Consider the following 25,201-nt stretch of genomic DNA (forward strand, 5'->3'; position numbering starts at 1 on the left):
ATTAATCGAGCCTTGCTTGCATGTGAAGATTGCTAGAGGCCTCTTAAAGAATCAGTTGATTACAACTTTTTTTTTTTTTCTGAGGAGTGAAACAGCATCCCTCCTTCGCAATTTAAGTAATGATCATCTATGCAGGTTTTATTATATTAAAGCCCCACTGCAATTGATTCACATTTGCCAGATGCTGTCAGAATTGCTGACAGGTGCTTATTGCACTCCAGGTCAGCTTGAAATCGCCACGAGGAGGGACAGTCTGCAGCATCAGAGCAGTCCTAGACTCCTGAATGACACCCCCCCCACCACCACCATAAGGCAAGAGGGAGTTTTTAAAAGAGGAAGCCACGTACAAGAGCCTTGCAGGGATCAGGAAATGGAGAAGCAAAATGGCACCTCCGCTTCACAACAAAACAGTGACTCAGGAGTCAGGATGTCACCTCAATCTGCTTTTTAAATGGTTCTGCTCCAACACATACACTGCTGGAGACACACCTGCAATGAAAGCTTTTTGTGGTTTAATTTCAGAAGCTACCTGGAATGGGACAAAATTATTGAATGAATTATCTTAGCAGGTTATTTAAAAAAAACAAACACAAAAAACACTAGAACTTGATAAATGTCATATTAGCAAACAGTTTAATTTATTAAAATGACTCCAGTACACCTCTGTGCTTCTACAACAGACACAGCATTACACGCAACAGGTAAAATGTGGTAACATTCTCAGGAAAGCAGTATCAGGCTCATTAGTACGGAAACACGAAGAGCAACAGTATCTTACATCACCTCCCAGCTCAACCTTCTTCTACATGGTGATTCTGATACTTCTCTGTGGAGCAGGCAGACAGTTGAATGCAAGTATGTGCATATGCTTCCTAATCAAAGATAGGTGAATAAAGCCCTATACTGTCAAAGAGAAGGCAGGTATGCCTCCCATGTCAGTGTAAGTAGAAAGTAAATGTATTAACAAGTTTACAATCCCTGGGAGCCTGGGGAGCTGTGGCGGCACGGGAAGTGGAATTCTACGTTTTCGTCACTCTAAAAATGAGATCTACAGGATGCATATGGAAAGATTAAGCTTCTCATATCATGAAAGATCCTGGCCCCAAAAGACTTGCACACCTGAGTAATATGCTCATAGGAATGACGAGACTCCTGTAAGTCTTTGTAAGAGGAGAGTCCTAAAATACATTAGTGGTAATTCAGGGCCAGTCCTTTCTTCTTTACTGGTTAACTTTACCAAAATTAACTCATCCTGGCATTCTATCAGCAAAGGAAACATGAGAGATTAATAAAATTAGAAGACACTGAAGGTGTAAATACAGTGCAAAAGTGTTGGGTTTAGTTTTTGACTGTTACAGCCTGATAATTTTATATTCTGTGCTTTATTTTCAGGGAAAAGCATAGTTGTCGTGTGTCATAATATACACGCTTGCATATATATGTATACATACACACTTGCTGCAGAATGCAAAGGCTTCCAGTGGCATATGATTCATAGTACTGAATTCTCACATGCAGGTTTTATTCATACAAAAACAAACCAGTTTTAGAGGTGGACCCTCCCTGTGCATACTAAATGTATTCATTAATGTGTATTCACATGCATTATTACCCTACCCACTCACTGATTTATATTAACCAGATTATTTTTTTTTTTTTTTAAATGTCAGCCATAAATTATCTTAGGTGCGACACCTAGCCAGAACACTCCAGTGACCACAGTACTTCTGGGGTTTATGGTAACTAATATGTCAGTTGGCAGAATATTCTTAATAAAATTACTCAAGTTTTGTTTGCTTCATATTGCTTCATTTTCAAAAATCTTTTTTATGTACAATCTTTGCTGTTAGTACACTGCAGATTTACTGAAATGCAGTAAGCTACGAGAGCTTGTTATTCAGAAGCACCTAGTCTTTTTTTGACATTAAATGGAAGCCATCAGCAACAACTGTTGTATGGAGCATTCATCAGGTTAACGAACAGTGCATATTAGCTAGTATGAGATGAAACTGTTTTCTAAATAGCTAGTAGACTTCACGAAACAAATTATGTGCGATGTGGTCACTATCCTGCTGAGAGAGCAGAAAGACACAAGAACAAAAGCGACTCTATGGTCAGTTTCTATCCGTATTAATGTAGCTTTGGTTCAGAAATTCTTTAGTGTTGTAGAGCACCTGGTTTAGTGACAAAACACATGCGTCTCACAGTGCTAACAGTATAATGCTAATAAACTATAAACTGCAGGTTTCAAATATTAATAGCATTTCATAAAAAAATTTACAGAAATATTCTTGTTGACAGATGTGCAGTACAAACGCAAGCTCCTTGGCCACAAACTCAAATTGTGTGCATCAGTTTTGTGCTGGCGTAACAGTGCAAGTGCTGAGATTCAAGTATGCTTTTCCGTATTTATGTTAAGCAACAGAGATTACATGATGAAGGTTGGGGGATTTTCTGCTCACAAGGCCAGGACGTGAAAATCAAGCAAAACATTGCAGTAATTGAAATGTTTGATTTCCCTCATATAGAAGGCAATCTAAATCAGGAAAAACACATTTCACAAGCAAACCAGCTTCACATACCACCAAGTTATTGCTTCAGCTAGACCAGCTGTACTAAAATACAGGACTATAGGTTGCAATCTAATCTCCACTCACATGAAGAGAAGATGAAATCTACAGTGCAAGTCCTCCATGCAAAAGTATCAAATTGCAAGACCAGAGTCCTGTTTCATAGGACAGAATTTATTAATAATTCAGTTTTGCCTACAAATTTACTTTTTTTGTTCAGTTAAATCAGAGTCAAAAGTACATTGTTTATGATATTTCTGTGTTTCTAGAGGTTACTGCCAATTCAGATCTGCTCAGCAACAGAATACAATATGAACACTTGTTTCCAAAGAATTGCAAAAGTTATTGCTGAAATTTTTAGGGCCAAAATTAAAAATCATTTCACCAAATCAAGTCTTTACCCCACTAAAAAAAAGAAAAAGATCTGACATTTTATTAATTAAAAACAAAACAACAGCTTTTTTCAATTAAATAATAATCTAAGATTTTACAAGATACTCACATTCAGGCAACCGTCTCCTGACTTTCATCTGGCTGAATGACAGATGCCATAATAAAAACAAGAACGCTACTCTCACATTCTTCATGACAGCAGTGATTAGTGCAACTTACCACTGCACTACACAGCTCTAATAGTGCAAGGTGTGTCTGCTGACATTTTTAACAACCATCTGCTACATGACCATTATTCTCAGATGTCTGTAACTGTTATTAGAATTTTGGCATTTATGTTAACTTTTATGAAAAACTATGGCTTTATCCATGAAATATATATCCTGCCTAAGCAAAACTTTTAAACCATTTATTTAAAACAAAAATCTGAATTGGAATGAAAGTTAACTTGTTTATGCCATAAGCTGTGTTGCCACTAAACTCAAGATCTCAGGGTTAGCTACAGATCACCAATATGTGTATTTGTGCATCTGTTACAGTCTTTAAAACTTCATTTAAAATGTAACACTGATAAAACTTCACTCTTCATTTTAAATCTAATTCTAATCATTTATCTTATTTTTTGCAACATGTTTAATTACTTGTATCCAAAGTGTCATCTGAGTACCGTTGTATTACAACAGGATTGGGACTGTAAGAAACCCATAAATGCATACATAAGAAGGCACTTGTCTTCCAGTAGTTCAAGTCAGAGAAGGCCTTACCCAGACAGTGGCACCTTACACTTGGTAGGATTAGCAAATGTCCCCAGGCTTTGACACAGTCTCAAAACCTGTCTTCATGCCCCTGAACAAAGGTGCTATATGTGGTCTATAATACCATGAAGCTCATGATGAATTCCAGTAGTTTTTGCCTGTTGCGCTGAGGTAGGAACGTAGTGCTTAGTTCCAAAATGGTGTCTCTTCTTTGTTTTGTCTGATTGAAAACCTAAAGCACAGCATGAATATATGTAAGTATCACCATGTTAAAAGAATCTCCTTTCTTTCATGATTAAAATTTTACGGTCTATACTAAATTTGCCCTCATTTACAAGACTTTTTTTTTTCCTTTCTTGAAGACTCAGATGGCAAAGTCTTTAGATATTATTAGAATTCACTCAATGTTGAAGCCCTTCAAGTGGTACAAAAGAAGAGAAACTGAGAAGTAAGCACAGTGTATGGTAAACAGCAAGCTCCTAACACCAAGGGATAAAACACGCACTCTAAAGGCATCTGAACTGAAAGTGTAAGGACTTTGAAAATAAGAATTCAGATGCTATGGTCTAAGTAGGTGCTCGGCAGATGCTATCTAGTTCCACTTTTCCAACAGCAGAATAAACTAGAATTAAAATGATGGATTTGATATGCGCTTTCTTCACAGCTCTTACAGTCTACAGGAAGATACATTTACTATAGGCTTTACTATAGACTAACTACTGTTAGTTTATTTAATACATCAGAATTTAAAGACAAAGACTTCAAAACCCTTATCTAGTAATACTTTGCATAAATGCTGATGCTTTCAAAATTATAATGCTGAAATCCATCTGGCATTCAGGAAGCCATGTCATTCTGATGAAAGAAAAACTCTTCATTTGCAAAATCTAGATAGGTGATTTAAAATTCAAAATGCTAGTGGTAAAGTGCAAAACTGATCCTTTATTTTAAGGAAAACCTGTATCCTCATGGTGGACACAGGAGGTCTATTAGGATGGCTCTCCTGGAGCATCAATCACTGCCAAGCCAAAATTCAGTAACTAATACTTTTGGAAGATTTAAGTAGTCCTTCAAAATTAAATTTAGCTGTTACTAAGCACAGAGCATGCTCTCAGCCTTCCAACATTGTCACTGATGTCCAATAAGGGCCTGTAGTAGAGCAGTGGAACTTCATTTGCTGTGAATAAAAATGTCTAGTTACCTAGTACTAATCTAGGTTTTCTCAGGGGCAAGAAGTAGTACCCTGTTCTGCAATGTATGCTCTTTTCCTACAGCCTAGAGCCTTAAGGAAAGCAAAATGCTTAAAACCCACAATACATTTGCACAGATACATTCACAGATTTTAAACTGACACCGAACAGGTTCCATGAATTGTCAAAATTGTGCTCGTGATTAAAATGAAACTAAACAGTCTCCAGCTTTGATCACCACTTACCCCAATTTCCTTAAAGACTTTCACTGCATTTTTCACATGACTGTAGGTAGCGCTCTCAGCTGCAAGAAAGAAAACCCAGATAAACAAACTGCAATTGAATTTGGACTACCTTGTGCTAGGAGGAACAGAATTAATCAAAACCAGTTCCAAAACCAGTTTAACATACCATATACAGCAACATTCTTCTCTGTCCTGCTTATTAAGTGCCTGTGTAACTTTTGAAGGTATTCAGACTCTGAAACAGGACCACTAAAATTGTGCACGAAGATGACAGCAGAGCTGTATGCCTCCAGTAAAGGTCCCAATAACCTCTGCAGGAAAGTGATGTACTGCTGATGCTCTTGAGACTGGCTCACCTAAGAAAGGGCAACAAGAGCTTAAGTGACAGAGACCAGTGGAAACAGGAAATGACCTGCAATACAGTACATGGCAAAACAGCAGCCAAAATAATTCTTATTACAAAAAGGAATACAGGGCCACAACACAGCACATTATGAAAACATAGCAAAAAAGCAGTTTACCATGAGGGACAAAACAGGCGCTGCAAATCACAGATCAGTGCTACTTTTTTCTCCTCCAGTATATTAATAACTATTTTCCTAAGATGAAATTAAAGACATCATACTGTTCTGCAGCCAACAGAGGGGTTGCCATACATTCACAGAGATGGACATTTCCAAGTATTAACAAGATATCCTAAAGAGTATTTGTGTCTAAAATCAACATGATCAATCTGTGAAGTGAAATTTAGGCTGAAAATAAATACCAGCTGGATGTGCCCCTTTTAGAGTGCGTGCTGTCAGTAAAGAATAAAACATTTAAACATTAAGATACTCGAGCCTTTATTAGTTTTCATAACACTAAACATTGCCCTTCCACCTCCCTATAAGATTATTCGATGTTTCTTCAGCTGTTTTCCTCATGAGAAGGACAGAAAGATGTTTTACTGACTGTAGCAAAATACAACAGACTAACACTGTGAACCACCAAAAAAAAAAAAGCATTACCCCTCCCAAACTAGTGAAGTAGTTTGTATCTCTCACAACAGGCTTCAATATTATTAGCCTTAGGTTAATATTACCTTCAGGTAGCAATCTCTCTGCTCTTCTCCAAAATCACTGTCTTCATCTTCCTCATCACTTCTCCAAGATAATGGCTCAGGGAGTTTTTTATCCCACTGCTGTTCTGTAAGACTGGGGCTAACATCCTCCTGATCATCCTGCTTAAATTTGAAAGACAAGGTGGTAAATAGGTAAAAACCCCAATCCAGGTAAACAATGGATTTATTTTATAATCTCATCTGACTTAATCAGTCCATTCATTAACCAATATTCAATGAAAGCAGGTGAGACCCAATTAAAGACAGCGTTGAGACAAGCAGAGAGAAGAGACATTTGGTGAAAAAGATGGTTTTTCTTTAGTTTGCCTGTTGCATAGAAGTGGAAATCTTTGCAAGTGTTGCTGAATCTTCCTACCAGAGGCCATGCAGTAGCAGTTGCCAAGAAAGTGTTTTCAGCTGTGTTAGGATAGAAAGTTGAGATGCTATCTGGATGTGGATATGGCTAACCTCCATGTTACTGTTGCCTTAAAGACAGCGTAGTAAACTCAGTGTTACTACATTACAATAGCTAAAGTCTCAATTAATACAGAATGCCACCAGTAGCTATTTGGAAGCGGTAACTTACTGCCTCTAACGATGCTGTTCTTGCATTTGTCCCTACATGAGATATAGGTCAGAATAGAATGAGCCAGTTTTAATCACAAAGGCCCAAAATTGTTTAAACCTTGATTACATTGATGAAGGTATGTCAGAAGTTCAGGTGTACAGTAACTGAGATGGAAGAGAAATACTCCACCTCACCGACCAATGTTTGATGCAACATTCAATTTCAACAATGCATCTTCAGAAATTAGTTTTAGAGATAATAAACACACACTCGAAAGAATAAATGAAGCCTTAGTGTCAGTCATTCGCCATTATTTGTTTTGCTCAAAGTAGTAGAACAGAATGATTTTTCAAAGGTCACCAGTGCTAAGTCACTGAGGAAAGACCCTCATACATTAATTCCATTTAGAAATGGGAATCAGGGAAGATTAAAACCAATTGGGTAACAGACACCTTGTAGATGTGATTACTGTCATAATATTCATGACAAAGAAAAAGGCTTCTGCAGCAAATGAAGAATGACATCCTTCCAATCTTACACTGATTAAATGTTTTATTTTGAATGAAGCAAAGGTCACAAAATAAGTTTAAAAAAAATACCAAAGAGATCACTATGTGTTAGGAATATTTCTTTGAAGTAGACACTAGAATCACAGGAAAAGAATTTAAAAAAAAGCATGGGTCGATCAAGCTCAATTTAATGGGAAATTTATCAATGTGTTAATGTCAGCAGTAAACTGAAATAATTAGAAGGGACAGAAGCTAGCTACCTTTCTTAGAGAACAGGTTGTAAAACCCCACAAACATTTCCAACCTGTCCGAAGTCATGAAACCACCATTGTTTACAGTGTTTGCACTGATTATGCGAATCCTTAATGTGCTAAAAGTAGTAAGCAGGTACAGAGGTCTTCTAAGTTTAAGAAATTTCCTGACACAATATATCTCCTTTTTAAGCATTCAAATGTTGCACTTTTGTTGCACAAATATTTAAATACTGCCTAATAGCTATCTATATCACAGCTATAAACAGCAAAGTACCAGACTCAGCAGCCAGAACTTACAGAAGAACCCTCAAGGCAGGTTTCATCCTTGATAGACAGAAGTGCTTATCTACTGCTGTCCACACCTATTTTCCTCACCTGTCCCCAGGCATGGAACATACAGGTTTCTTCCTAATCCTCTGATTAGCATTCGTTTTGGGATTTATCTAATAATGATTACAATCTAATGCACAACAACATGTCTGTCTGTAGTTTAGATAAAAAAGCAAGCAGTAGTACCTCCAAAGAAGGAGAGTGTTTTAATATCCAGGTATATCAAGTAAATAGTACCTATGGTTACATATATTAAAAATGGAGGATGTATCAAAAGGTGAAGCATTAGAATGAAGCAGTGGCCATTAGCAAATGCCCCAGAAGCAGCTCTAGCCTCCTTTGAAACTAGAATGGTGCAAGAAGCAAGCAGCCAAATAGGTAACTCCTTTTCCATGTGCTCTTTAAATTTTGTTTCTTGCTCCTGGGTGCCCAGGTTTGTTTACTGTGCACAAAAAAAGTTTGAGGAGCAAAGGTATGCCGAGTCACCTGCCCCCTGGTCCCCAGGTTTTCTTTACACTGTACGTCTCTGGTGGACTGCACCACACAGTGACTCCAGTACATCCCTGAAACTGCAAATTGTGCTAGCAGAGGAGGTTTACAATAATTTTGAGATCAATGCAAAGGAATCAAAGAATGACAAAAGATCTGGACTACTGACTCCTGTAGAATAGAAAGTAAACACTCATGCAGTTATGCTACAATCTGAAAGGGCTCCAATAATAGAATAAATCCCAATTTTACAAGACAGTATAAAATATGTGTCTTCTTTAGTAGGTTTAATGGTATGATGAAATTACACACAGAGTCATTCCTAGCATCACAGGATGACTATACCAAAATGTCTGACGCTTATAAATGTAGGAATGAAGTAGTATCAGTCTTGGACTTGTTGTTACAAGCTTTCAGTAACAGCATATATTTAGAACAAGACTCACAACTAAGAAGCATAAACTACCTATGGCTAAAGTCAAGTACAAGAAACAGAGCTCATTTAGTATCTCTATCACCTTACCTCAGCCACTAGAAGAATGCCATATTGTATCAGCCTTTCCACAGATTCATGGCAAACTTGATATATCACCTGGCAAGGCTGCACAACATAAAAGAAATGCACTGAAAAAAATCACATCCATTACAGCAACACCAGTTCCCAGTTCAGTAAGAATGTTTCAGATACAGCAGTATTATTCCTTTTAAGCAAGTTATTAAACTTTTACCAGCATAATCCCAATGCACCACTTTCATGTTTATCCTGGCAGACAAGCAGACATTAAAAAATTACAGTGAAATAGGATATTTAAAATTTGTCCAGGTTTTTTTTTGAAGAAATGCATTAATACATTGATAGAAAACCACATTAAATATTCTTGCCTTTTAATCACCTCTAACCAAATTTTAGTTTGTTAACAGCTCTGGAATAAAATCATCATAAAACTAAAAACATTGAGACTCATATCAGTGATTTATTTGGAATTTAAAGGAAGGTATACTTTTCAGAAATTCCCTTATGTGTTTTGAAACTCTGAATAATAACCCAATCTCTTTTACATTGTTCATAATCACATAGGAAATATTTTCTAAGTTTAAAAAAAAAATCAGTTGTTAACTCTGAAAGCGGAAGGCTAAGATTGCTAAAGAACCCCACCATATGAGCTACATTACTGGCCAGACAAAAATACTAAATTTGGCTCATGCTTCATTTAAAAAGGCATGAGTCAGAAATATTTGTACAAATTTAAGAACTAATTTAAGGATCTCTAGAATTCTAAGTAACTTCTAAGTAACTAAGTAAGAAAAAAGAAAATATCTAGCACTTTAAATTGCAAGTATACAGAGCGTTAAGTATACAGAGTGTCTGAAAACTGAGATAACATCAGCTCTTTTCAACGTTTTGTAACAAAACAAAAAACAAAGTCAGGCCATGTTTAAAATTGCCACTAAGTACTAGGTGTGGCACACTGTGACTATTGCACTTCTATGCAAATTAAGAATACCTTTAGAATCTGGAGCCTTACTTCCCAGCATAATTTCAATCATCTATGCAAACTCGTATGAGCTGGGTACTCTCAAAGACGTGTATTTGTTTAAGTTAAAAAATATTTAAATAATTTGGGCAGAATGCAGATATAGTTGTGATGGTCCAATGACATAAGCAACACAAAATCTGTTAGAAGGCATTAAGAAGCCCAACCTCAAGTTGTGGGAAACTGACAGAGACAGAGTGAGAAGCTTTTCTTTCTCAGGAAAGGCCTAATGCCAGCAGAGCAGAAATGCTGCAGGCTCACACCAGCATCATCCACTTTAGCACTTCCAGGAGCAGCAGGCGTGTACTCAGTATGTATCCCTGAAACTGGATCAACTGATTTGGTTACACCTTGCCAAGGAAATAAGGTAGTGACAGGAGCTTGGCAAGTTAATTCACGTGTTATCTTAGGCCAGACATCTTTTGGATGAACTGTTCTCATGGAACTACTGTCGTTCAAATGTTCAGACGCTTCCTTGAAGCCAATGGGAGGAACACTATCTTCCTTTTTCAAATTATATTGAACCTCTTGACACCCCTTACCATCAGACTATACATACCGTGAATGTATCAAAACTGTGACACATGAAGAAAGCATCAATTAATTTCAAAGTAACAGATGCAGTTACAAGCAGAACAGAAATTTAAAATGTGGACAACTAATGCAATTACTTACTTACCAAAGATACAGTAAATTCATTAGAAAGCAAGTAACACAAGCTGGCAGCTTTTCGGACCAGGTGTTCTTGACTAATCAAACTGGGAGAAGCACCACTGGTACCATTTCTGTACCTCCTACTCTGAACCGCATGAAGACTGCAGGCTAGAGCAGAAATGAACATAAGCAAAGTTTATTTTTCCAAAAAGCTTTACAGCAAAGGAAACTTTAAATTTCAGTTTTGTCTATTTCTAGGCCTAAAAGCATTCAAACATTACACATGCAATTGAAGAATAACTACAGAATTCACCACTATTTTGTTTGTGTCCAATTTATGTCAGATCAAAACAAAATCTCATTAAAGTATTGAAACAAAATCTCATTAAAATACTGCTGATCAAAGCACAGGTTTTGCCATGTTGGCTCAAAATTCTCATAGTAACTTCCCAATGGCACTGACCAATACACAAATACTTCCAAGAAAGATAAAGGACAATGAGAAAAATGGGTGGAAACATTCCACAAAAAACCCTGAGTTCACTTTAAAGTTGTTTTTGTTAGGGTAAACATGGGCTGAAGCAAGGAGGGGAGATATAAATAGAAGTAAATTACATGAAAAACTGATGAGGTTTTTTGTGCAGATACTTCAACTTCATGGGTTACAAGAAAGTCTTTCCTTGGTAAACCCCAAAACATACCAATAATGGCCTCTTTAATGAATACATGAAGTACTCCATTGCTGTAGAAGTTGAGTTCAAAGACAGCAGGTATTGTTGTGCTGGGAGTGATGAAGAACTCATTGTTTCGGCTAGTGTTTGTGATATTTACACAGTTCCCCAACAAGTGGATGGCATGCATGACAACATCATCTGAGTTTCCTGAAAATCCCAAGTCAAAGTCACGGGCTAAGACCTCCTCCTTCATGGAGAAGAAATCTTCTACCAACCTGGAAAGATCAGTTCCCTAGACATAAAAAGAGAATCACACTGTGAAACAATATTTCTGCACAGCAGTTTATCTGTAAACCACATAACCATGTATATAGCAAACACATAAACAATACACTAATTGTCAATAATCCAAAGCACAACAGTCATATTAGAAAAAACTTATTTTCATGGAGATTTTGCTGAAATAGTCCACAGGTTTTGACTTGCATGCAATTAAATTTTAAAGCCATGCAGCTATTTGGGAATGGAAGTTTTTTGTTTGCTCCTTGGTTTATTTCACAACCTGTAGAGACCCGAGTTGTTCTTCAAGAACACGTCAGAGATATCATATTTTGATTACCTATGCTATAAAATGAATAATCAATTATCTCGGAATATTGTAATTAACAGAACTCTTCATGTGGTTGGGGCCATGAGGAAAAGCTTTTCCTCAAGCACTTTCCTTCTGTGATTTTTGTCTAGATGGCTTCAGATCACATTGTAAAATGCTTCTTTGTTCCCACTATTGTAGGAAATTGGAAAGACTGGACTGACAGGAATGGTGATACTGTCCTTGACAAGCAAGATTACAGATCTGACCAATATTTTTCAATTTGTTCTTGATTTATGTGAAATAAAAGCTTCAGATTAGAGGGAGAAGGAATTTCAGAAAAAATGCAAAACACATTTGTAGGAGAGAAAAAAAAAAAAAACAACTTCCAAGCTCCATGCATAAGACTTCAGTTAAACATAGGTATCATTCTGCCATTATGATATAATTCTAGCACTGAGAAACAGCAAAACTAATTTGCCAATTAGCAGAAGAATTTCTAGCATATTCAATGGTGAATGTGTTTTGAGATCTAAAACCCAATCTTAATACAATTAACCAAAACCATGTATTCTTCAAAAAAAGCCTAACTACATTTTGAATTACAAAAATCTGTTTCCACATGAGTATTTATTATCATCCCATCAATAATGGCTTATCTTCAATCATCTATTACTAACTAAAATATTAGTACTCAGACTACCTAAAATGCACTTTAATTTAAATGCATCTTTCTTCTTTTGTAAGTATCATGCAACAGTAAAGCACATGCTATTTTTTTTAATTAAAAGGCCAAAGTAATGTTTGGCTATTTGAGCAGCATGGAAGCCTTACCTGCCTGTGTCTGTACAGCAGCAAGCAAGCAACGATATGGGTAGACATCACAGCACAGGACTTGTTAGCAGCTAGAGGTAAACAAGACAAACGTGTTAAGCACCTGAGAAGTTCGGAACATCATTACAAGTGAAAGAGTACCCACTATTTAAAAAAAAAAAAAGAAAAAAAAAGTGATACTGGCACAGAACTGTACCTTCTGAATTAAATACAAAGTGTATTATGTCTACATAGTAACAATATTAAAGTAATCAAATTAAAGTAACTTGAACTAAGAAGGCTGAGTAAAGCTTAAATGTTTACTAAGCTAAGTACCATTTTGTATGCATCTTTTGTACCACAAATCACAGAAATCACAGATCTACTGACTGAAGCATACACCACATAACCTATAAAACCTGGCAACACTGGTCCATGCAGCTAGATGAGTCCATGCGAGTATGACCTTAAATAATGCTATTAAGACACTGCAAAACTTCTTACATGAAGTGATAAGAAATCAGTGTATGAATATGACAAACACTTCAGAGTACAGCAAATTCAGTATACTAGTCCAATAAGTTAACAAATACAAAAGTTAACAAAACAGAATAAAAAGCTTGTACTTAATCAGAAAGAAGAGTTTATAAAACTTTGAAGAGGAGGGAGAGAGGCAAAGGATGGAGAATTGTCAAGACAGAATTTGAAGTCATGAAATAATCACCTGAATGGAGGGAATTGGGAAGCATGACATTACCAAAAGAACAAGGTAGTTCATGCAATCAGCAAAACAAAACAGGTAGCTGACAGCGATACTGTAACACTTACTGAACAAAATATGCTCAGCCAAGTTGGCTATCAGCTCTCTTCTGAAGGGTTCACTGGTGATATCCCTGGAGTTGGGCAGTGAGGCCTCTGTACCTTCATCCACAGTATCATTAGGTCTGAATACAGAATAAAAATTCACACTATGACATTTAGATTTTGATCAAACTGTAAAATAACCTAGACTGTTTGTTTGGGGTTTTTTTAACATACACTAACTGAACTACAGCACAAAAAAACACTATGCAGTCTGGTAAAGGCACAAAAATGTTATGCGTAACAAGCTCCACAAAAATTCTAGTATCGACCAACTCTTCCAGATTATTTCTTCACACTAAACAATCCAAGATTAGACTACCAAAAGAAAAATTGCAATCTTGTCCTATAGCTATTCGTGACTTTGCCATTACATCATTTGCACCCCACAGCTCTTCTCCTTCAATCAATATGGACAACAGTAGATTAAGCAAACCTGCCTAAAAGCCAGCTTCCAGCCCAGCCTCTCTACAAACTAGAAACGGTCTTTTGAATGGACCTACAACTTTCTAAAGATAAATTACTGACTTTGTCTCTACTAGGAGCACACAGGTTTGTGCAAGTCCAGCAAAGACCTCAACTACAATGTGTATCTATGTAACAAATGTGGCTCTAGCCCTTGAGTGCCGTTTTGCAGTTCTGAGTGACAGTCACCTCCCTGAGCAAGAGGTACTCACTCCCAAGTCCTATTTGCTTTGGAATTGTACCAAAACCCACCTGAAATGTTTGTGAGGTTTAAAAACAAATCCTACATTTTTAATTGTGTTATTTTTTCCCCCTAAGTTATTCCATAAAATTTAAAATTAAACCAAGAGAAGTCACTAAAATTTAAAAAAGAAAAACAAAGCCTCCTCGAGCTTATTTAAATAGAGGTCCCCAGAAAGAATGCAACTCTTATAATAAATTGCACAGTTACAATTGTCTTAAGTTTTTAGTTTTTCTATACATAATTAGATTACCCTTGGAGAGTTCAAGTACTACTTGGAATGTAACACAGAAGACCAAAAAGACAAACAAATAAACAAGCAAACAAACCCCAACCTGTCCTCCCCTCTCCCCAACATCCCAAAAATCTCTACCTCGACGGTAGTATAGCTGGTAGCAAAGCTTGTTCCAAAGAAAGAGGAGCAGGCACAGGTTTTTGGCTTTGGCTGTTTACATATTCCTGTTAAGAGAAGACTTGTTATTTTTTGTACTTTTTCCACCTAATACTATTATTATACGAAAAAGGCAATTATTCAAAAATGCAACTGTGATTAAAAATAGCTCACACTAAAAGAGCAGTAATAAGGTCACAGAAATTAAAAGTTTTCAACCGTTTATTCGCTTTTGATGTTATTTTATGAAAAGGCAGACTTTCCACAGCAAGGAATCCGTACTTCATGAAATACATTGCAATGAAAACAATAGATAACCCCTGACAGCACCCTGCTGGGAACAACTCCTTTGAGACTACCTTCTCCATGATTAAATTAATGAGAACTGCCTTCATTAACATGAGTGAAAGCAAAGTCTAATACCCATTCAGAACCAACATCGAGACTGTAATTATTGCTTGCTGCTGCTTTCCTCAAACACCAGGACAGGGAAATTCTCCACAGGTAAACACCAGTTGCAAGACCCCTCACAGTGCCACAAACTAAAGCACCCAGGAAGCAGGCAGGGTACTGCATGCTTGGTGTTCTTGAATCCCAAATTTCTCAAAAGCCAAACCACCTCTCCTTACAGGTTAGCATTTACATTATTCTGTTTTCAGGACACTGTGTTCAGGACAGTTTCTATACAGACTGATGTGGGAAACTAAAGAGCCACTTAACCTGCTGGTCAGGAAAACAGTTCCCTCCCAGGAAAGCTGCTCAAAAGACTTTCCCAGCCAACTCACTCTCCTCTGCTTCTAAGCCTGTGCTCACAGAACTGCAGATGCCCAAAATTAACCCCCAAAGCTAACCTCCTTTCAAAAAACCTGCAGTGACATAACTACATCAATTTAAAAATACAGTTACACTTCTGCAAATCTTGGTTAAGGCATACTTAAACAATTTGTCATTTATTACCTTTCTGGAGTACAAAAATGAAGACATGTACAAATGAGACCTGACAGAGGTTGCTAGAAAGGTATAGAGTCATTAGCATTTCACTAGATTAAGAGGGCAGATAACCTTCTTTTCCTTATACTGATCCAAGAACAACTGTTAACTCCCTACCAAGAATAGCCCACACCTTCTCCTTTGGAAGTGAATTAATATCTTTCCCTACTATGCTAATTACAACGCGGTGCAGACGGTCACAGTAATTTCATGCTGCGGTAATTGAACCCTCCAAAGCTCTCCAACCTACTGCTTTTCTGAGAGAAGTAGGGCAGAAAGAAGAACACCTAATTAATTTGAATAATGTTCCAGCAGGTTGTTGTTACAGTGGTTAATCTTATTAAAGTCACACTAAAAAATAAGGTATACTGTAGCAGAACACAGATTAGTGAAATGCAGATAAGTATAGTACTAGCAGATTCTGCAAAGGTATCAGAGGAAATTTAAAAAGTGAAGGCAGATACTACTGCACCACCCCATTCCCTAAGAAACTACACAACAGCATTTGGTGAGCTACTGTTGGTAATAGTTGTAAACTAATAACAAACTGTGACTTTCAAAGACTATGCAGATTTTTATGATACATTATCCATGATAATTTTATAGCTACTAATTTGCTTAGCACTTTTAAAAATGCAGTGAGATAAATGCCCTTCCTCAACAATAGTGTAAGCCATTAAATTACTTAAACTGGAGAACTGTATTCAGTTTCCTTCAACTCCAGATGTCTCTACAGCATCAAGAATTACTACATGGTACAAGGATAACTTTAAAGATTGTTTGTTAACACAAAACAAACAAACCACGAACCCCAGTAAGAATACTTACCCCATTTCAAAACTAACATAACCCTTTATATCAACTCTGAGACTATTTCAGCTTAACACAAATGTGTCCAAAGACTCATGCATTCAGCAAAACAGTGATACTTTTGTACCGCTGAAATCAACTTCAGCAAATAATGCTAGTGATGATAACCCACAAATAGAAAAATCAAAATAAATGTGTCCCACTATTGAAACACCAAAAATGTCAAACATTCAAAAGGATCTTCAAAATATCAAACTTACTTTTAAGGAAAACGGTTGTGCAAAATCTACCCTGACACATCCGTAATTCTTCCGCAGCATTCTGAAGACTCCTCTAGCTATACTCCACAGACTTTCATTCTTCTTAGGCTTGCCCTGGAAAACATAGGTGGTTGGTTTGGGTTTTTTCCAATTTGCAATTAAAAGGTTATGTTTAAAATTAAAATGCATGCAATAGCAGACAAAACAAGGCCGAATCTTTTGACACACCTTATAACTTCCAAGTAAATCTAGGGAACTTGTTTTCCATAGAAATCCACTTGAACATATTATTTGTTATGTCATGAATCTGCATTTACGAGTATGTCACCCATACCTCAGCGCTCCCTATCAGAGGTTTTGTGATTCAGGGCTGTACGCTCTTCAGCACTAACACCAAGTACATGTGACAGAGGACTACTAGCACATCGTTTAACTATGTAACACATTTTCCTGCACATAAACAGAAAGTCCCCTAGGCAAAACAAGTTGTTCAATTGCTCTTACCAGCTGTTCACTGTTGTAGTGACCTTCAATTATGCGATCATAGGAGATTCCCACAGGTATAATTAGGACGTCAGGAGTTGCATTTGAGAAGAGAGCATCCACCACCACAGATAAAAGACCTGCTCTAGCTCCAGATGTCTTTCCACTTCGAGACCGTGTGCCTTCCAAGAATATTTCTAAAAACTGCTGCTGTCTCAACAATTCTTCTATGTGCTGAATACAAAAAGATTGGAGAAGAGGAAAAAATAAATATCTAATTATATCGGCAAATTCACATTTGAAATATATTGTCAGCAACCATTTCCTTTTAAAAACATCAGAAGATCATGAGTTGGCATGAATACTTGTGAAAAAAATAAAGGCAATAATTAACAAGTAGTATAATGCCATTTGTTCAAGAACCACATCTCTAGCAACAGTTGATCTAGCAGATTTGCATACATCTCTCCTTCTGGTTCCTCAGTACATTCCATCTTCCAAGATGAAAAACCAGCTATTATACTGAATAGCACAAAGGATTACATCAACCCATCATAAACACAGACTTCCATTAAGTTAACAGAATCAGTGTAGATATGCTTCAGTACAAAAGAAATCAGAGAAACAAGGCTTAAGTTTAACATTATTTCAGAGAGCATTAATTCCACTTTCTTTAATAAGGAGTACGCCAGGTGAAAATCTGCTCATCCTCAAAGGTGCTGGGCATTCAATTCTCTTTTATTCTACACATTCAAGACTTCATACAAAAATGTATCCTTTTTTTGCAGCATGAAACCTAACACAAATTCAAAGCAGTAAAAAACATCCCCAGACAGATGGAACTCTCCTTTCCGTTTGCCACCTGACTGAAATGCTACCTACAGAAACAAAGACAAGAAATACATACCACATAGAGCAAAGCTCTGTAGAGGAAGTCCTTACGACCATCAGGACTCTGATCTAACTTTCGACGAATGAAAAATCCTCCTAGCTTGCGGATCAATGTGCTATGTAATAAAGAAGAATTGTACTCATTGGCTTTAGTTTGCAGGAAACTACTACACGTCCAGTTCAAAATTCCCAGCATGCAACAGGAACTGAAATTACTGAAATTCTCAAAGCCTAAAATGTGTTACACTATTTACACATGATGGGACCACACAAATATTATTCTATTTAACTTAAGAAACAGGCTTCTCTACACTGTCTTGCTTCATTTCACTCCCCTGACAGACCACTTACCCTCTGCAGTGACCCTGAGCAAGAGACTATTGTACATTGAGATCTTGGTGACCCACCTAACAGTTAACCTAAGCTGGCCCAACTCTGTGCTGTGCTGCATGCACATACAGCATGGCCTTTGTACCCATGTTGTACTGCACATACCCCTTGGCTGCAGAATCAGCTCAGCCAGCTAATTTTAACAGAGGAGCCTGCAGGCACCTCCCACTTGGCACCAGCAATTACGCCGCCTGTGCGGCCTTGCCTTTATCTAACAGTGCAGTAAGAAGTTCTCATGAGAACATCCTTTCTGCTTGACAGAAGAAATGACGAATACAGTTGTTTTTGTGTAAGAAAATCCTGTACTAGCTCAAATAACCAAAATGGGGTAATCCTTTCTGCAGACAGGGTCTGCACAGCATGCTGTGTGTGGATCGGAGGCCTGCTGGATAAAAGACCTTAGGTTCTTCAGCCACTTCTTCAGAAATGTAATTTAAACAGAGACCAAATTGGAATACTTTCCCACAAAGTATTTATTCACTCAGTATTGTTGCTGCCCATTAGCCAGCTCATTAAACTTAATGAAGAAGAGTTGTCCATTCACAACACTTTTTCACATACTCATCTTTCCTTAGTCACCTACCCACTTTGAGACTCCTAGAAGAAAGGAATATCCTTCCTTAGGTTAAGGAAGGATGTAACCCTACTTAGGTTATGACACAGAGTTTCTCAGAAGGATTTTGTTATGCTCTCTCTCTGAGCATGTAATAGGAACCAAAGATGTTCTATGCGATGGCCCATTAATACTCAGATTGTCTTACACTTGGACATAAGATATACTGCACAATAGGTCACCTGAAGAACCCCCACCTCAGCCTTTTTCAAATAAGAAGACCTTATTACCTGAAGATGGGTATGTTGAGATTGTTCCCTGCAGCAATGTAGGGTGCTTTGATGTTATGGCAGAAGAGAATGAATGTAAGGAGCAGGTAGTCAATGTGGGATTTGTGAACAGGCAAGAAGATAAGAGGCAAATTCATCTACGGTGGGGATAGTAGGAAAAAAGAGTTGGTAAGAAATGTGGAATATTACTCCTTTTCTAAAATCCATTATTGAGACTGCTAGCACCATATAATCAGAACTGATGGTAATTTCCAGTTACCATCATTCACTTTGTTTACTTCTGGTTTTCATTCATCTGTGACAACGAGAACATTTTAGTCAACTGTACTTAATTTTCATGGACCGCAGTTTTCAGTTGTATGCATTACATCAACAATGATTAATATTCCCAGTTTCTTCCGACTCACAGTATTGAGACAGCAATCAAACAATTAAAGGGATGTGGCCAAATCATCAGTGTCACCAAAGAACTGCTATTTCTATTACATATCAGCAAGGATCTATGAATACTGGGGTTCCCAAACACTGTAATCAAAAGATAACAGAAAATATTAGGAACCTTTTTTGTTTGTTTGTTTTTCATTCATCTATCCACCTTTCTAAGGTAAACCCTGCAAAAAGAATCAATTCCTTTGAGTGTAAAAAAAAAAAAAAAAAAAAAAGAAAGTAGAATTTAGGACTTATTTTGACCAATTTCAATAAATATCGAAGGACTGGGAACAGACTGCTGGTAAGGAACAGGAAAAGTTTATTTCTTAAATACTTTTATTCCAAATTAAGGTAAGACTGAAAAATCCTAAATAGACCTATTAATTTATTACTGTCTGCCTCAACACAAAAAAAGAAATAATACTGGATGCAGGTTATCTGAGATAATCATTCAGCCCGATAGTTAAAATTTGATCCTGAACAAAGGTAAAACCAGAGTGCACATAGTATTTTAGGTCACACAACTTTACATTACATTTAATTAAAACACTATTTCACAGATATGAGGCAGTTCTATCTACAATCTGATATCATAAAGACTTAGCAGAGCTCTCCTAAAAAGTGCTGTAAACATTAATAGAAACTACTTCAGAAATGTACCTTACTAGATTCTTTCCCACCCTCCCTTACCTCTGTTGCTGCTTTGACCATTTCTATTTGACCTCTGTGGATCTGAATATTCCAGAAAAAGCTGTTAAACAACTTCAGTAACACCCAGCCAGTCAACCTGAAGGAAGAACAAACACAACTCAAAAAGTTTCATCCATTTCTGACTCCATTTTATATTTATTCTATATGAATAAGGGCAAAGCCATAAAATCTAATTACTTCATATTCAAACAAAATTACTATAAAATCCAACTGCTTAACAGGTTTTTGCCTATCAGCTCATCCATGGTTAATAACCACATTTCAGCTTCCTGCAGTTATGACACAAAATTTGTGTCAACCTCATTGAAAGCTGTTCAAAGGGCAGAGACCACTTTACATAGGGGGCAAGTTAATGGAGGTGCTATGATCAATTTATGATAATAACTAAGCTAGTTAGGTGACATGTTAGGTGACAGCATGTATCTCGTCTTGTGGGAGAATTTAATACAGTTACAAAAAATATAGGCTATGCATCACAAAAATTGGTGAAGGGGACTAGGAACATGACAGAGACAAATTAATCCTTAGTAGCAAAGGTAGACATCACAGTAGAAGATTTTATCTCAGGTAAGATTTTATCTAAGGTACTTATAACTGCAGGTTATGATATTCAATGGGCCACTGCAAAAAAGATCTTTCATCACAGTCTAAGATGCTGCAGCTAGCTGCTCTCACCCACATCAGCCTGAAACAACAAGAGATACTAATATTGGTCCAAGCATTAGCACCAAAACTAGTTTCAGAAGGAAAAAAAAAAGTGTGTATTTAATCTTATCACAAGGTTTATCCCTTGAAAAGGCAGAGGGTTTCTGCTGCATCTGAAAATGAAGAATAACTACTATTTCATTAGTTAACATTAGAAAAGGGATTATTATGAATAATGCATTATTTTTTTAGAATAATTATTATTTACGAATAATGTGTTACAAACTCTGCTGGTATAATACAGAGACAGCTTGGCTGTCCTTCTACCCGTTGACAATACTGACAAGTCATTTCTCTTACCTGATTAAAGCAGGTGACACATTTGCTACCATTTCCTGGAGAATTTTCCTAGCTTTTTTCTTCACTTTGTTGATAGCTTTAGGATCCGTTTGAGCAAAACTACCTGGAGCACTTGGTTCAGAAGCTTCATCTACAATGGCCTTCTGGACTCTTAGCGTTAAAAAGTAAAACTTATGAGACAGTCCCACAACAGAAGAGTTCAAGACACAGACAATAACTGCTGGGAATGAGCTATATATTACTACAGGAGTAACTGGCAGGCATAAAAGAATACGCACACTAAAGTATTGTGTACTCCAAATGCATTAAATTTAGTTCAGTAGTTTTCTAAGCTCTGATTAAATAGGTGGATGATGGATGAATTTGCTCAACATTGACCATATAAAATAGTACGTACGTAGATCAGAGGCACTGATATCAAGTGATTGCTGATTTTCAGAAATGGTTAATAAGGTTAAAAATACAGAAAGAACAGCTGAAATCTCCTCTTTGTTAATATTTTCTTTTTCCTGCCATAGCAATTTCACTTACCTCACTAGACAGATTTATGCAGTGGCTATTTTGCACTTCTACAGTATCTTCTCCCTTGAATTCTCAGTTTTACTAAGTGTAACTAAGTTTTATAAGGGCTATTTTCCGCATTTAAAACACACCTAAGAGAGATTAAGTGGTTTAACACACCACAACTGTGGCACAATGTGGTCTGCTTTACTTTTCAAAAGCAACACTATCATCTCCAGATGGGACTCGAACATTAAAAATTCAGGAAAGTTAGGAATGTTAATGTAGGCAGTGTGTGCCCTCTGACAAAAGTAGACTCAAGCAGTGGACACGTGGTTGAATTTTTTTGTGTCCAGGAAAAACTGATACCTTAATAGCTAATCAGGGGCCCACTGTGCCATTGAAAATGTGATCCATGAAATGGAAAACAAGCTCCACAAAGTAAAGGGTGGGTATTTCATTCTATAGCCTCTTTCCAGTTTTTTCCTCACACTCTTGGTGTACACTCAGGTGTACACTCTGAAATGCTGCTTTCCTATTATTTCTGAAACACTGACAACTTCTGATGACTGCAGTATGATTTCAGTGGTAGTGATTTACATGAATTAGATAAACAAACATGTGAAGAGTTCCCATGTAGCAATTTATTTTTCTGTGTACTGTCTGCTGTCTACCCACTATGCATCATTCATCTGGAGATTTATAATAATTAATCTCCCCTCTTTTACTATTCAAACAAAAATTGCAAGCTACAGTCCTGAAAGGCTGTGCTGAAGATACTGTATCTTCTAATATTTTAAATATTCTGATTTTCAAAACCTGCTGCTTCCAAATTCTGAAGTTGTATTATAAAGTATCAGTCATTCAAAAAAATCATTTATTTTGCATTATCTTACCTGCTGTTATTCAGCACATTTTCTGTCAGATTCTTGGCAAACATACCCTTATGAACATCCCTCTCTTGCACAAAAAGGACATAACAAAAGCGTCTTGCAAGCCACCCTCTGTACCTACAAAAATATGAAGGGTATTTGAGAGTGACCCTCAAAATATTTCACTGCCAAAAAAAAGAATATTAAAACCACCCAAAAATACAATTAAGAAGCAAAAGTAAGTACAATTTTATGAAGGGCTGCCTAAAAGCTTCTGTATCTTCTAGTAAATTGCCAATATGTTAATGTTATGGATGAAATAACTGATGCTTAGCACAAAATACCTGAGACAACTGAGGTCTACGTTTCTTCAATTCAGAGTGATACTGGCCTTAAAACATCCACAGTCTCACAGGAAAGTAGCTACACACCAGCATACGTATTTTGTCTGTCCGCTGGAACGGACTCACCAGCTCAGCGAGGACAAAAGAAGAGCTAGTGCCGATTTCCAATTCAGTGACTTTACAATGAGGAATGTAAATGCCCCACTAAGAGGTTTGTCAACTGCTTCAAGAAACACCGAGTCCTCTTGGGAAAGTTGCTCACATTGTACGCAGAGAGCAAACTCTCACAAACACTTCTGAAAATATGTTTGCATTAGCCACCGACACTAAAAACAATTTTTTGGTAATCTTTTCTTCCTTGCTAGTGTTTTTAAACACCCAGGCCTATGTGCTTCCTACGTACCTTCTCCTTGCAAAGTTTTAACAGGAGTAGAACCACTAAATAATCAGTAAATCTCTCTATGCATTCACGTGTTTAAGTAAGGCAACTTAGCTTATGCAGCCAGTCTCTTCCTTTTGAATTAACCCTGTCCTCCACTCTCTGGATCATATAAGCAGCAATCACCTGAGAAAATGTTACTTTGAACAGTTTTCCTAACATCACAGAAGATGCATGTGACAGATGAAGGGCTAAAATCCAGTCCCCAGCAGTGAATATTGACTATTTTCTCTCCTCACCACCCTCACTCACCAGGCCAGGACTGGACAAGCCACCACTCATGCGGGACTTCTGAACAGCAGAGCTGATGTGATGGGACAGAATTAACAGTTGGAAGAGGAAATTAAATTCTGGCCATTCCTAAGACTAGAGCAGTCAGCATTATGCAAAAACCCTGTCCTGAGGACTGCTGGTGCAATGCATCGCTGATGCTCTAATGAGAGTCCCAGACAGAACCGTGGGTGGCAATGCTCATGCTGCTTTCCATGCTGGAGTGCCACTAAGGTCTCACTCCTTGTCATCACCCAAGTTACTGATCTTGGCTGTTAAACCTCCCTACCACATTTCAGTAAATTTATACATGTGTTAAAACCAGCTAGGAAAGATGAGAAGGAACTTTTACACTACAAAAGGCCAAACCACCTGAGTGCACAGGCCACTTGCACTGTTAATTGAGTGCACATGCACAAGCCATCGGCACTGTCTGACACATAAATGTTATACAAGTATTCAGACAGTCTCGAAGGACAAAGAATTTTCCTATTCATGCTGTCAGGGAAGTAGACTAGTGACTCTGTTTTAATTGCTTTTCCATTTTTCCCTTCTCATCGGAGTTTGAGAGCCTTACTTATTCTTCTAAAAAGCGAAGTTAAGGATATCCTTCTTTCCGACAACAATTTCGGTAACTATGAACATATCATCACAACAGCACACAGCTGTTGCAGGGATCTGTCAAGGTATAAAGGCTTCTACATTCATTCTGCAGCTTAGATATGGCATAGTATAATTAGAAAAATCTGTTTTCTAATCGTGTAGCAATGATAGCGGACAAAAACCCCACAGAACAGACCCAGTCAAGTTATATTATAAAACTGACATATTCACACCTCAGAAAAAGGCTGTAGTAATGTCTCAATACAGGTACAGTATGCTAGCAGTTAAAGAGAATCCCTCTTGCTTTCTAAGGCCAAGAAACTGTGACTATGTAACCCCATGAGACCTCAGAACTTCATTAAAATTCTCAATTTTCAGACTATAATGACATTCTGAGCTAAAGGCATTTTATTTCAGAATAATTCATTAACCCATTTTTTGTTGCCCTTATATTTCTAATTTAAGTAATTCTGACCATTCAAAACCATTCAAGCATTAGACTTCTGAAACTAATTTTAAAAAAAATGTTAAAATTAAACACTATTTCTGTTCTTTTTCTGTATTCCAAACTACAAGCTCAACTCTTAAAAAGACATAATTAATTCAAATTGAAGAAAGAACAGCCTCGAACATTAGCTTCCTCCCTCTCAAGCACAGCACAATGCTGCCTTTCTTCCACTCAGACACTTTGGCTCATTTCTTTCAGGCTGCTGGCCTCTCTTTGTTTGCTCTGAC

The 25,201-nt window shown here is 37.1% G+C and overlaps 1 protein-coding gene across 5 annotated transcripts in view; it reads right to left on the bottom strand.

Moving 5' to 3' along the window:
- Window positions 1-606: 606 nt before the first annotated feature.
- Window positions 607-25,201, bottom strand: part of GPAM (glycerol-3-phosphate acyltransferase, mitochondrial) — a 39,321-nt gene continuing 14,726 nt past the window's right edge. For 4 of the 5 annotated variants that reach the window (XM_049810381.1, XM_049810376.1, XM_049810378.1 and 1 more), the window contains 17 exons: window positions 22,835-22,948; window positions 21,438-21,587; window positions 20,412-20,508; window positions 19,293-19,429; window positions 18,076-18,175; window positions 17,190-17,402; window positions 16,686-16,799; window positions 14,608-14,693; window positions 13,496-13,611; window positions 12,689-12,759; window positions 11,293-11,557; window positions 10,617-10,759; window positions 8,926-9,003; window positions 6,235-6,375; window positions 5,320-5,509; window positions 5,154-5,212; window positions 607-3,950 (listed from right to left, as the gene is read on the bottom strand). In XM_049810381.1, coding sequence (XP_049666338.1) covers window positions 3,834-3,950; window positions 5,154-5,212; window positions 5,320-5,509; window positions 6,235-6,375; window positions 8,926-9,003; window positions 10,617-10,759; window positions 11,293-11,557; window positions 12,689-12,759; window positions 13,496-13,611; window positions 14,608-14,693; window positions 16,686-16,799; window positions 17,190-17,402; window positions 18,076-18,175; window positions 19,293-19,429; window positions 20,412-20,508; window positions 21,438-21,587; window positions 22,835-22,948 — 2,191 coding nt within the window. In that variant the 3' untranslated portion in view covers window positions 607-3,833. The remainder of the gene's footprint in view (window positions 3,951-5,153; window positions 5,213-5,319; window positions 5,510-6,234; window positions 6,376-8,925; window positions 9,004-10,616; window positions 10,760-11,292; window positions 11,558-12,688; window positions 12,760-13,495; window positions 13,612-14,607; window positions 14,694-16,685; window positions 16,800-17,189; window positions 17,403-18,075; window positions 18,176-19,292; window positions 19,430-20,411; window positions 20,509-21,437; window positions 21,588-22,834; window positions 22,949-25,201) is intronic. The other variant, XM_049810377.1, reaches the window with a different exon arrangement.

This window comes from Accipiter gentilis, chromosome 9 (assembly GCF_929443795.1).
Source record: "Accipiter gentilis chromosome 9, bAccGen1.1, whole genome shotgun sequence".
NCBI lineage: Eukaryota > Metazoa > Chordata > Aves > Accipitriformes > Accipitridae > Astur > Astur gentilis.